The 14,750-nt window shown below is 39.9% G+C and overlaps 1 protein-coding gene across 4 annotated transcripts in view; it reads right to left on the bottom strand.

Annotated features, from left to right (window-relative positions):
* GRIA1 (glutamate ionotropic receptor AMPA type subunit 1) overlaps positions 1–14,750 on the bottom strand; it is a 462,487-nt gene that overhangs the window by 103,250 nt on the left and 344,487 nt on the right. For all 4 annotated transcript variants that reach the window (XM_073621138.1, XM_073621139.1, XM_073621140.1 and 1 more), the window contains exon 11: positions 2,567–2,937. In XM_073621138.1, coding sequence (XP_073477239.1) covers positions 2,567–2,937 — 371 coding nt within the window. The remainder of the gene's footprint in view (positions 1–2,566; positions 2,938–14,750) is intronic.

The raw sequence follows: 14,750 nt of genomic DNA, 5'->3' as shown, positions 1-14,750 counted from the left end.
ATTTGCAGTCACACATGAATAATAAAGCCCCATGAACATGCAGTCCCACAGGAATAATAAAACCTCCTGCACTTGCAGTCCCCCAGGAATAATAAAACCTTCTGCACTTGCAGTCCCCCAGGAATAATAAAACCTTCTGCACTTGCAGTCCCACAGGAATAATAAAACCTCCTGCACTTGCAGTCTGAAATTTTATTATGTGTGTTTTATAGATTGTCATCTGTCTCCCTGTGTCTGATTTAACCAAGGAGCGCTCTAGCAGAGCGCACTTGGGTTGAATCAGGACCAGAGGTAAAACCGTCAGTATGAAAACCTTCTCATGGGCTTGGAGACGTGTTCTCTGTGTGTGTGTGTGGGCGTTTGCTGGTTTGTAGGTATCAAGCGCAATGCGCTGGGCTTCTTGCCTTCAAATGTCTATGCACATTAGACAAGCGGAGTTCGCATAAGGAGAGAAACATATTATTATATCTCTGTGTGGCTATGCTATCCCTTTTGAATACATATCTGGTTTAATAAGAGGGCATTGATATCTGCCTTGTTAATATACTTGTACCGTATATTGAGAAACACCAGTGGCAATGTCCCTGCAGATCTTCTCAAGCCTGTAAGAACAAGTAGAATGATCTTACTAGATACTGGTGAGCAGTATTGAGTGGTCTCCATGCGGACTAAGATGGTGGGTGTGGCTGGGCAGGGAGCAGTGTACATGACTCTAGGGGATGAGACATGTGCACTTCTTCCTCTCACTCCTGTGGATACCCTCCCCATTAGTGTGATTTCCTGTGTAGTGTAATTTCCCGTGATGTCATTTCCTGTGTTATCATTTTGTATGGAGGAAGCGATTGGCTGTTGGGGCCAGGACTTCCTGTTTTGTCACTTCCTTTGTGTGTGTAAATAAAAGCCAAGAGCCTCTGCCCAGGAGGGGCAGATGAAGGAGCGATGGAGCTAAGATGGTGATTATGTCTGTTTACTGGGGAAATGCGGGAGACATGGGTTATTTAAAGATGTATTAAACTGAAAAGCTGAAAGGGCACGTATTAGCGAAGGTGAGATTGATTACATAAAGCAAAATCTCCATGTCAAGTCGCACAGGGATAATAAAACCTCCCGCACTTTCAGTTGCACAGGAATAATAAAACCTCCTGCAGTTTCAGTCGCACAGGAATAATAAAACCTCCTGCACTTTCAGTCGAACAGGAATAATAAAAACTCCTGCACTTGCAGTTCCTTAGGCATAGTAAAACTTCTTGCGCTTTCAGTTGCACACCAATAGTAAAACAAGGGCTTTTTTTTTTTTAGCAAGAACACGGGGGAACACAGTTCCGGCACCTCCAGCACTGAATGTATGTAATAGCATGGGGTGTGGGGTGTGCTGGAGGGTCTATTGATGCTGGCTGCTGGGAGATCTATTGTCAATGGTGGGGATCTATTTTTGTGTGAAGGTCTGTTGTTGCTGGTGGGGGATCTTTTGTTGCTGGGGGTCTTATGTTGCTGGTAGGGATCTACTGTTAAGAAAGAGGGCTATTGTTGCTGGCTGCTGGAGGGTCTATTGATGCAGGCTGCTGTGAGATCTGTTGTTGCTGCTGGGAAGGTACTGTTGCTGGGGTGGATCTTTTGTTGCTGGAGGTGTTTTGTTGCGGGCGGTCCATTTCTGCTGTGTGAGTTAACTATTCTTGCTAGGGGGACCTATGGATGCTGGGGAAGTCTATTGTTGTGTGAGGGATCTATTGTTGCTGACTGAGGGTAGTGGTGGAGGCAAAGGGGGATTTAGTAAAACCTTCTGCAGTTGCACAGTTATAATAAAACCTCCAGGATGTGCAGTTGCTCAAGTATTGTACAACTTCCTTTGCATTTAGATGTACACTGATAGTAAAACATTCTGTTTTGGAAACTGCACAATGATAGTAAAACTAGATGCAATCAAAGTTCAAAGTACATTGATCATAAAACCTCCTGCACTTTTAGTTGCACAATGATAGTAAAGTGTGAGAGAGACCCAGAAAACTTCATGAGCTAGTAACACACCTCCTGTATTAAAATGCCCCCTCTCTCGATGAAGGAGCACAGGGGACACAGCAGACAGCAGCACTGTCACTCTGGGATGGAGGAGAGTGTTAGATGTACAAGCAGATTTAAATACATTAACAAATTGAAACCAAACTCCAGATCAGACTTTCTAATCAGTTACAGCAAACAGTTTTTGGGGGGGATAATAGATAAAAGCTGATAAGCGCTCCTTCTAATGTTAAAGGGTTTGTCTCATCCCTGTAAACTGATACATCTAGAGGAAAGCTGGATAACTAGAGGAAAATAGAAAAAAAAGCCTAAAAAGAAAACAAATGCAGCCATCCCATATAAGAATTGGTAAGCTACAATATAATAATGTTTGCTTTTGGGTTTAATACTGCTTTAATAAATACTGTACATAAATGCATTTATTACTTTTTGAATGTGTCTGCAGCTCAGACTGAAAAGTAAAATCTTTCATATTGTAAATAAAGATAAAAAAAAAAATACTAAAAAAAAATGAACACTTTTTAAAAAATACATGCATTGTCCAACTCACCTAGGGGAAATATCGCACCCCTGTTGCATAAATGCTCCCAGTGAAAACCAGAGGCTATTAAATATCCCAAATTCATTTGTATGGTCTGTAGAAGGTGGCTCTCTTCCCTCCTCGTATTCTTCATTGTGCCATTCATATGGACTAAACCGACTGACTAAAAAGAGGACCACACTAACTCCAATGTAGGCAAACACTATGCACATCCAGATCTCATAGGCCAGTGGATCCAAAAAAGAGAAGACACCTGGTTTTGACTTCTGAGGCTTCTTAATCATAATGGATATACCCAAGCTCATAAAAGGTTTGGAAAAGTCAATAACTTCTTCTCGGACCAGAGTAATTGTCAACGGGGCCACCGCAAGATCCGCTCTCTGAAAGCACAGGGATAAGCACAATTAATATTTTGCAGAACCTCTTTTATTGTAGTTAACTAAAATGGTTATGATAAGTAGGTAAGTAGTAGTAAGTACATTGTTTATAATAAGCATGTTGTGGGTACAAGATACATGGCATGATTTACTAAAACCTGGAGAGTGCAAAATCTGGTGCAGCTGTGCATGGTGGCCAATCAGCTTCTAACTTCAGTTTGTTAAATTTAGCTTTGACAAAAAAAAAAACAACTGGAAGCTGATTGTTTTTTATGCAGAGCTGCAGCAGATTTTTCACTCTTCAGTTTTAGTAAATCAACTCCACAATGTACAAAAAGTTGCTTTGCCAAAAAAAATTAGTATTGAAGCAGCGTATATTGTAAAAATTTGTGTTTCAGAGTGTAATATTTACTTTTTTTATCTTAATGGGTTTCTATTACACGATAGCTATACATTTTTACACAGTATTTCAGAATGTGTTTGGGAATTGTGGGCAGATTTGTGTTTTATCTGTTTCTATTACAAAATGATTATGAATTTTACGCAATAGTTCAGAATGCGTTTGGGAGTTATAGGCACATTTGTTAAGGCTAATCTACTGATATATTCATAATTGAAATACATATATTTTAACGGTTTTACCTACTAAAGGGTTTGTACTTGTGTCCAATCAGTCCTAGCATTTACAAAGTACTGCCAAGGCCAGAACCACATGGGTGATCTGACCTTCAACCTGGAACAGAACTGTAAAGAAGCAGCGGCAGACTGAAGAGCTTAACCCTCTGCTCATGCAGCACACATAACCACACAGCATTGGCTGACAGTCCTGGTTTTTCCTCTAGTAGTATGAGTGTTGCAAGTTATAAAGAGGGCCGATACTATGATGCAGTTTAGGTATATACACTACACTACCATAGCTCCCAACTGTCCCTGATTTTGAGGGACTGTCCCTGATTTGGAGCAATGTCCCTCTGTCCCTCATTCCTCCTCATTTGTCCCTCATTTTGGTCTGATCTATATGGATGTATATAAAATGCACTTTTTATCTATCAAAAAGTGTTTTCCAGCACTAAACCTTTCATCTGATTTCTAAATTGCTGCATTTGTAAATTCCAAAAGCCAAAATAAAGGAATAGTAGTCGTAAAAAAAAGCAGTTGTGGGTTTAACCAATCTTTGGGTTTTTTTTGCACAATTCTCCTTTAAGGGGGCGTGGCAAGGGGTGTGTCCTGTGCCTGCATACTTTTTCTGATAGGTGTCCCTCATTCCCATCTCAAAACGTTGGGAGGTATGCACTATTACTAGCAGCATTAAAACTATATTTAAAGTGGTTGTAAAGCCGCTTTGTAATGCTAGAACGCATCCTATGCTGAAGTGTATGTTCTTTGTAAAAAATATGCCCATTACTACCTTATTTCAGAGCGCCACTCGGCACTCACGTGACTCCTCATTGCTCCCTTTCCCGATCTGACAGCTACAGGGGTAGGGGCCGAGAATCCCCCGCTGAAGTCAGTTAGGAGGGGGGGAGGAGAGGAGTAGAGAGCCAGGGAGGAGAGCAGCAAGGGGTCATGTGAGTGCCGAAATAAGGTAGTAATGGGCATATTTTTTTACAAAGAATATACACTGCAGCATAGGACGCTTTCTAACAGAGGAGATTGTGTGTATTTCAGCAGCAGGAGGGGGGGCACTGGTAATAAGTGACAGACAGAGAGGGGAGGGGGGAGAGGATGGGGTAGAGAGGACAAAGGAGAGCTGCGAATGACGGAGGCACATAAACTGACCACGGTGTCAGGGCTCAGCAGCTATTATAAACCATGGTCAGTTTACATGGGGGTGGGCATAGCCAGGCAGGATCAGCCAGGTATTTCAAGTGATACAGGGGGCCAAATTACACAGCACAAACACTGTGCTGTATAACATGCTTTAAAGTAACAGGATCCAATTTTTTTTTTTTTAGGGTTATAAATGCTTTAATGATTTCTTTATTGAATACATAACTGTATTAATATGTGAGTTTTTTTCTAAACATATACAAAGAGGTAATAACAGCAAATATTAAATACAAAAAGGCAGCTAAAAGAAGCCCACAGCTAGATCCTTAATGTGCCTGTGCCCTGGGGCGAGGGCTTTATTTCACCATTGTGTTCATTTATGCTGGGTTTTTCAAATTAACTAAACAAATTAACTAAATCTCGGGAACATTGTGCCAGCCTTCAGGCTAATACGCATGCGCAGACATACGCGCAGGTCTACTGCCACCAAGCGGGTTATATAAACCTGAGCTTTGAATATGTGTTTTTTTATGCCTGTCTGTACTTCAGCTTTAACTCATCTAGCTTGCTTTCATAGATTGAGAACTACATTTTTATTTTATGCTACAATGACAATTGCTACTAATCAAAAGCTATGTTGATATTTTTTAATTAGACCAGCCCCTAATTTTGAGCTTCATCAAATCTGTATAAATTGAGGTGAAAGTTGGCTACAAAACTGGCGTTGTGAAGTTTAATGTTTGTTTAACCCCTGGAAAATTTAGTCCCCTTCATGACCAAGCCATTCTATTCTATTCTGCTACATATTTATGGTAAAAAAAAAAGTCCCAATAAGTGTATATTGATTAGTTTGTGCAAAATGTATAGCGTTTACAAACAATAGTTTTCATTATTTTAATTTTAATTTTTTTTACTAGTAATGGCAGCGATCGGGGACTTATAGCAGGACTGCAATATTGTGGTGAACATTCTGATACTGACACTTTTGACACTTTTTGGGGACCAGGGACACCAATACAGTGATCAGTGCCTAAAAATATGCACTGTCACTGTACTGATGACACTGGATGAGAAGGGATTACCATCAGAGGCAATCAAAGGGTTAACTGTGTGCTTAAGCCAGTATTGTACTACACTGTGTGAGGTGATTTTACTAGGGGATAAGATGGAATTTATTCCCTGCTTTGCAGGGACACAAATTCCATCTCTTCCCTCCTGTCAGAACGGGGATCTGTCTTGTTTACATTGGCAGACCACCGTTCTGCTTCTCCTCCTAATGACCGGCGTGTGCGGGAGGACATCAGTTACCATGCACAAGCCGAATGGCTTTTGCTGTGTGTAATCACAGCAGAAGCGAGCCGGCGGTGGCATGCATACCCGCCCCTTACCCGGAAGTGTCAGATCACGTATATCTGTCATATCACGTCATCACGTGAAGTGTCATATCACGTGATCTGGTGCGTAGGTGTCGCCCTGTAGCAGTAAAACTGCTATAGGGCGGACCTGAACTAGTTAAAGCAGGGGTTACCAAGGTAAAACAGCTTACTTACGTCATATTTTACTTACTGGAAAATATCAGACCTACCACATAGCCAAATTGGACTTGGTAGGTTCTAACAATGTGAAATCAATTCACAAAACTACATAAGGACATTCTCATACTTTTAATTTATTGCAAGAAACATTTCTCATCATAAAATGTAGTTTTACAAAAATAAAAATTACATTGATGTAAAATCATTTTTCAGATGAAATGAACATTAACTACTAAAAGCTTTTGTGTTCTAAACAGATATTCCATATAGAGTGTTTTTTTTATTCATTTTTTTTGTCACTCAGAATGGATCTTGTTTTCTCCTCAATAGGTATGCCATAGAAAATTGCTGCTAATAACAACCAGAAGGCAGCAGTAAAAGTTGCTTATATAACATGCATACAGGAAGCTTACAGTGGACTTTGCATGACACACACACACACACACACTTCTTAATTAAAAATGCTCAGTCAAAGCAATAAAGGAATACAAAAATCTGAAAAAAAATATAGAAAATATTTTAAGCCACCTTCCAAGTGCTTCCTGTAGAGTAATCACTGTAGAGTCTTGGGGGAGTTCCAGCTATGCTCTTTTGGGATTTAGGATCCTTTTCTTTTTATTTTGAGATGGCCTTCTCTTGTCTAGACAGGTGCACCAGAAGCTGGATGTAAGGTATTTTTACATTTTGTCTTCAAAGCTTTTTTTTTTTTCTTGCTTTCACTAAATGTTCTTATTCAGGGGCAGGGCTGAAATTTCATGCAAGATCTGCTCTAAAGTATATTTAAAGGAAAAAGAGTACTATTTTGAAAAAAAAAAAGTAGTTTTGGCTTTAGATATGCTCTAAAGAAAAAATGTAATTAAAGAAGTGCATGGGCTTCCATTACTGATCTCAATCTAAGAGAAGTCTGAGCTAGTTGCCTAGCTCAGGATTCAATACCCTACGAATCACTGACTTGAAAGAAAATGCAGATTACAAAGTTAGAAGGCAGCTAAAAGTTCTGATCTGCATACATTTTCAAGGTTAGCACTGAAGTCACCAGATCCACTCTCCCAGTCAACTATGATTTTCAGAAGTAGTCAACAATAGCAGCCTCACATTTTTTTTCCAATACAGGTTGCCTTTAAGACTTTCCAGACATTGTATCAGTAAAATGATATCATTGCTAAATCTTCCAGACAGCAGGCAAAGTCTCATGCTGTTAGCAATGTTTGCAAAAAAACATCAGAAATTCAAATCTTTACATAACAAACAGCTTTCTGTCAAATTTGATATTGTACGACAGGCTACTAAAAAATGGCTGTGCATGCTCTTTGTCATTCTAATTAAAGGTGATAGTACATTTTGCCTCTTGGTTGTCAGGGTCAGTATACAGCTTTCAGCAGTCAATACTCTCAATATTCTTATACAGAATAATATATACACATGCACTGACTCACAGAAAATAATTCAAATGTAAGTCAATTTAGAAGTGGAAGAATTTGAAGGGATAGTTCACTTAAATTGGATAATTTGGTTTTAGGTGAACATTAATTAATTAAATCATCCAGGTGATTTTATACAGGGAATTGTGTTTTGGTGATGCAGAACAAAGCAACAGGTTTTCTTTAATGCCATCCTCCCTAGCTATTTAACAGATTAATTATCTATCTAACTTATCTTCCTTTAGCTCTTGACTGCTCTGTTCAGTCACTGGGTCAAAAAAGCGTTGGCTTTGTCTAAGCTCCAAATTTCTCTGGTCAGAGCTTAAACAGGGCTGAGGATTCTATCATGCACCCACGTAACAGCACTGAGCCAATCACCAGCTCTGTCGCATGGGAAGAAGGGGAGTGAGACAAACTCTCCCCCATATTTGGAAGTACCAGATATTTTCTTTTCTCCCACCAGCTAAATGTAGGAGGTGGACTAGTCAACAAAGGTATTAGTGCTTCTGTATTTAAGCAAACCTCTTGATTTGCCTTGCATGACCAAAAAACTCTTTAGGAAACCCTCTTATGCCCTGTACACAGAGTCGGACTTTGTTCGGACATTCCGACAACAAAATCCTAGGATTTTTTCCGACGGATGTTGGCTCAAACTTGTCTTGCATACACACGGTCACACAAAGTTGTCGGAAAATCCGATCATTCTAAACGCGGTGATGTAAAACACGTACGTCGGGACTATAAACGGGGCAGTGGCCAATAGCTTTCATCTCTTTATTTATTCTGAGCATGCATGGCACTTTGTCCGTCGGATTTGTGTACACACGATCGGAATTTCTGACAAAGGATTTTGTTGTCGGAAAATTTTATATCCTGCTCTCCAACTTTGTGTGTTGGAAAATCCGATGGAAAATGTGTGATGGAGCCTACACGCGGTCGGAATTTCTGACAACAAGGTCCTATCACACATTTTCCGTCGGAAAATCCGACCGTGTGTACGGGGCATTAGAGTACATTCACCAGAAAAAAAAATGGAGAAGGCCATTATTAGCAATCTTATTGCTAACTTAAAGAAGAAATATATATAGCCTCTATAGCCATAAGTTTGAATGAAAATCTCTTATTGCTAACTTGTAATAATGTTTCTGGATTGCCCAGAGATCGTGTCTTTGTTGCCTGAAAATAATGAAGCTTCATTTTACTCCCTCTCTTGTTCATTTTCATATCAAAATCAATAAAAGTTTTGTAAATGAAGACTTATGCCCCGTACACACGATCGGATTTTCCGACAATAAATGTTGGATGTGAGCTTGTTGGCGGAAAGCCCGACCCTGTGTATGCTCCATTGAACATTTGTTGTCGGACTTTTCGCCAACAAATGTTGGCTAGCAGGTTCTCAAATTTTCCGCCAACAAATTTTTGTTAGACTTTCTGATCGTGTGTACACAAGTCCGTCGCACAAAAGTCCACGCATGCTCAGAATCAAGTATGAGCTGGAAGCGCTCGGTCTTGTAAAACTAGCGTTCGTAATGGAGATATCACATGACTATTGAACTTCCTTTTTATCGGCTCGCCGTACGTCTTGTACGTCACTACATTTGTAATTGTTGGCCAACATTTGTGTGACCGTGTGTATGCAAGACAAGTTGGAGCCAACATCCTTCGAACAAAATTCCACGGTTTTGTTGTCGGAAAGTCCGATCGCATGTACGGGGCATTAGGATGCAGTAGGGAAATCCCTTCCCAGACATCTTGGCTTTGGACTCTGCTCTGGCCACATTTTATCTCACTAAGCTTTTAGAAGACCAATAATAACTAGTAATGCCATCTGCCTTCTTGCTGGGAAAATACCGTATTTATCGGCGTATAACACGCACAGGCGTATAACACGCACATTCTTTTTCAGAGGGAAGTTTCAGGAAAAAACTTAAATTTGAAATAAGGAACTTTGAAGCAAAATAAGGGTCAGTGCCCATCTGCAGCCTCACCATTGCCTTCAATGCAGCCTGATCAATGCCCATCTGCAGCCTCACAAGTGCCATCAATGCAGCCTCATCAGTCCACATCAATGCAGCCTCACCAGTCCACATCAATGCAGCAGCCTCACCATTGCCATCAGTGCAGCCTGATCGATGCCCATCTGCAGCCTAGAGGGGACAGGGAGAGGGGTGGGATGAGCGCCGACAGATTACATACAGTGAGAATCTCCTATGATAGACAGAACAGTGGTCCAATGGCGTCCCAGGAGACGGGACTTCCTATTATAGAGGCCACCAAGTAAACAGGAGTTTCTCACTGTATGTAATCTGACGCCGCTCGTCCTGCCCCCTTCCCTGTCCCCTCCGAGGCAGCTAAAATTGAAGTATTGGCGTATAACACGCACAAGCTATTTGCACCCAATTTTCATGGTGAAAAAGTGAGTGCCAATAAATACACTATGTAAAAACAAAAACATGCCATGTCAAACAATTGTTTTTGAGCAAAACACTTTTGCAGCAAGGTTAATTATCTAGAATGTTTGAGGTATGGTAATCCACCTGCTAAAATTTCTGAGAGTTTATAGAGGTCAGAGGTTGACTGTACCCAGTAGGTTTCTCCGAAAATAGTTTTTTTTTGTTTAATATAACCCTGTCAGATCTTAAAATGAACTAAAAAGAAAGTACCTTGTAAAAGAAGGAGCTTTTTTATGTACTTATCTAGCAGGTGATGTGTTGAAAACATGCTCTCTTAAAGAGCTCCCGTCATTGCTGCTATTTGACACGTCTGCATGTCAGATAACTTGTCATCTGCTGGGCACTGTAATTCCTCTCGCTGACCCCTCTGTCACTGCAGGACACAGTAGTGAGAGAGGGGTTGATGGAAGGAACCACAGCGAACAGCAAGGGGCACATTTATATAACAGCTTCCACCCCTGAAAAAAATGCCCTATGGAAGCAATAATAAAGTGGAACGTTTGAAAAAAAAATCTTTACACTCCAGCTTCTTGCTGCTACTTGTAGGCACCGGTGATGTCAATGGGCCTTACTATAGGATCCTGGGAAAACAGGGGTTCCCAAATATCACAAGAAGATGCTGCAGCACTGTGCAGATGTGCATTCCCATGGGATTTGGAATCCTTAGCTTTCACAGAATTTCACTAGAAAGCACAGTGATGCCATTATTAATGAAAGCAATGTAGATTGTAGATTTCACTGAGCATATTTTTATTCAGTGGGTGATGGGCCTCAATATAAGCAAACTTTGCATTTTCACGCAAGGTCTGCTTTAAAACCCAACCCCCAGACTCCGTGACCTCCCTCCACAAGATGACCTCAAAACTACTCTTTTACTCTCTTCATCAATACAATGTGAGTACAGAGTGGGGGACCGTGATGTCCTGCACTCTCAGTATTTCCCCATTGGAGACATCTTGTGGCAAACAAAAAAATATTGTTTTGGGGGACTGCTCTGGGCTGTTACTATTGCAGCCAGAGCATTTTTTTCATGCTCCAGGGTAACAGTACAAAAAAAAAAAATTTAGAGCTTGGGCTTTAAAGTCCAACTCCAGCCAAAACTGTTTTTGGTTTCAGAGTGAAGAAGGGTTAGAACTTTCAACTTTTTATTGCTGTCTATGCTCTTGTTTGGGAGATGTCATCTGACTTCAAGTCTAATTGATGGATGTTAAACAAAAAGGGTATATAAGGGAGAAATTCTCCCCGAATAGAGACCATGACAGCAATTAACACAAATATTCAAGGACCTTTTGTTGCCAACAGTGTCCTCATTAAAGCCCAATTAAAGCACAATAACCTTATCATGGTTAAAGCAGTTAAATATTCCTTAGCTTCAAAAGCCACCTCCTGTCATGTTCAATTTATTCCACATCCCGCAAATGTACTTGTTTAAATGCTGGGATTACTAAAGCCCCTACTGTACTTCCGGACTGCTCTAAGGTAAGTGTTGCAGGTCTCATAGGCCTCTGCTCCTGGCCATTCACAAAACACAGAGACCTAGGTTTTGATTTTTGAATGGCCAGGGGGAGGAGGCAGGACATGACCCCAGCAACCTCAGTTGAGTTTTGAGAAGATTTTGTTCACATCCTGTCCAGGTGATGGATGTCAGACAGAATAGGAAATGAGAGGAAATCTCAATGGGGGCAAAAACAGCATTAAAAGCATGACAAAACAAATTGATGGGACACAGACTGCATTTAAAAGCTGACAGAGGCTCTAACTCTTTCTCATTATATCCATAAAAAAGCCCATGGCTGGAGTTGAGCTTTACAGTCAAACAATTTTACTCACATAGACTATCTTGCAATTCCCCTTGAATTTAACCAAGTGTGACCCATCGTGTTAAAACAGGCAGAGTTTTTTTGCAGTTAAAAGACACTTGAGATTTGATAATTCCTAATCATTTAGATTAATTAAACCAATTTCTATGTGTGCACCAAAGGGCAAGCTAAGCTTTGCAGAGATTCACAAGGAAAAGGCACTATATTACCCTTAAGGTTCACTGTCAAAGAGGAGTGCTGAAATACTGCACCCACTGAGACAGAACATGTGAGAATGGGAAAGGTTACCAAAATGGCTGTAGGCCGCAACCCAGGAACCATACAGGGGTTACCATGGTTACCAGCTCCCATCGAGAGAAGCAAAGCAAGAACATGTCCATAGCCGTAGGGGGGCAAAGAAAAAAAAAAACTGATGAGGGAAAAGGGAGGGATGTGCTGAGCAGACTTTGGGAACAGAGATAGTAATCAGTTAGGCTGTGCTGTATAAACTCCAATTCGTTGTGTAAACTGAATTAATAAATAACGAAATGAGCTTCCCTTTCCCTTCACAGTCTTCTGTTGGGAATCTGCTCATAATAAAATAAGAATTAAGCTTTGAGTCTGGAGAAATTAGTTAAAAGGGATAGGTATACTGTACCTAAGTAATTTACACAATTTAATATGATAAATGATCTGATGAATGATGAGGGGGCATGGCTTGCAGCTTCTTCTTTTTTTTTCTTTTTTTTTTTTTTTATTAGAGAGTTTTGATCTGTTTATACAGAACGTTATTGTATTTTCCTGTAAAAAATGATTTAACCTATTCTCTGTTGTAGAGGTACTCTATGGTAATAATACAATCTTTAATGCAACCTTTAAGCAGTCTGTGACGTGTATATTATACAATATGTCTACTGTTTTAACAGCAGGAAGTTCAAATTTGGTTAACTAGTTCAGCCAGACTTGCAATGTAGGATGTTTTAGAGCGTAGTTTAAGCCCAAACGTTTTTTTTCTAATTAAGGATGAAGTGGGAAAGGGGTAGAATCTCTATTATGTTTTTACAGTTGTCTGTGCCCCCAGTGGTCTTGGGGACTTGGTGATCCCCATAACCAGGGCTTTTGAGTTGTCATCTGAATAAAAAAAGTGGGGAAATATTCCACGCATTCCAGTGAGAACTGCCTAAGAGGATATATATACCTCACTGAAGGGCAAGAGTTTCATACTATTCTCTACTCTATCCAAAATGTAGGAACATTTTTTTAGATATTATTATTATTATAATACAGGGATTATATAGAGCTAGCAGTTTGCGCATGATATGCTTAATTTATTTATTTTTTTGTTATCTGTGTGTGGTTCTGACTAACTATATATTTGTTTTGGGTCCACTTATACCTGGTGGCTCAGGTAGCTGAGTAGATAACACTTTCACCTTACAGCAAAGGGGTTCTGCCTTGAATCTCACTTGGGACACCATCTGCATTGAGTCTGTATCCTATCTTTGTGGTTGCATGTGTTTCCACCAGGTGTACAATTTCCCCCTAATATCCATTAAAACTGGTAGGTTATTTGGTATCTGAATAAACTTGCTGTTGTGAAATATTCTTCTTCTCCATGACCAACCCTAAAAAGCTAGGGAAGAAAAAGTAGGTTTGGACACCACCATACCCTACCAACCCAAAAAAGATGACAAATTTTAGAGTATTTCTTAGGTAAAAACATTTCTTTTTTCTTATCATTTAATTTCCATTTTCAATACCATATGGTATGGTTGAAAGCCCTGCCAAGTTTTATTCCCCAACTGCGTCCCATTGGGGGATTTAACTTCTTGTCCTATAGAAAAAGAAGTGAGAAAATCTCTCCAAAGTGAGGAAATTCCTTTATTAAAAAGTTGTCACTAGAACAATTGTCTTCATTAGATGATTTTGCCTCTGCTCCTATTATCTAAACAACTCAAAATTTAGAATTTTCCTTCACATTCAGTCCTAGTGGCAGTGGTCACCAACACAAAAAAAAGAGTGTGCATACCCTTATAGGGACACAGACAGCAATAAAGACCTCACAGGGATTCTATCCCTTCTTTACTTCATCCTGGTTTTTTAAAAAAGTTTTGTCTTTAGACTTTAGATGCATTTCGCAGAAACAGGAGAATTTTTTCACAGGGTCTAAGTCCCTGGTATCAAAAAGCAGCCAGGCCAACCAACCACAAGCAGTCATATTTTATAATTCAGTAATGTCTTTTGGTTGTCAGTAATGTCTCTTGATTGTCTACAAGTTCTGTCTCAGCTGTTCGTAAATGACAGGTTCACTTTAACACCAAAATATATTTGCCAGTTCTGCTTCCAGCAGTGATCTATAGTCTAACTTTGCCCTGACATTTATTATTATATATACACAGTACTACACTATCAATATCAATCTTGCATAAGGTGAACACACAGATGGAAGCATTTTATCACAAGTGTCAGCAGAAGCAATAATGATGTGGAACCGTCAATGGGAAACTGCCAGGAAGACATATATCTCTGCATATGGTCAGAGTTATTGCACCATTTGATGTTAGGTGAAAGTGTATTTGGCCTCATTAACTGCAAATTGAACCTATGTGCCCAACTGCACTTGCAACCATAGACCTTATTATATCAATTATGGACCTACTGTTTTGTTGAATTTTGGTTGAAGGTGAGTCAGACATAAATGTAAGAATATATAGTATAAACATATGTGCTGTAAGCTGAAAAAAGTAACAAGCAAATAATCGGGTGCCACTTGGTGTGGGTGCTGTTGTGAGAATAAAATGTTCCAGGTAGGGGGGATTCCTCCATCCACTTTATTTG

Source organism: Aquarana catesbeiana, linkage group LG03 (assembly GCF_042186555.1).
Source record: "Aquarana catesbeiana isolate 2022-GZ linkage group LG03, ASM4218655v1, whole genome shotgun sequence".
NCBI classification, from domain to species: domain Eukaryota; kingdom Metazoa; phylum Chordata; class Amphibia; order Anura; family Ranidae; genus Aquarana; species Aquarana catesbeiana.
The sequence above is the reverse complement of the archived record's forward strand: the minus strand, read 5'-3'. Positions and strand labels throughout refer to the sequence as shown.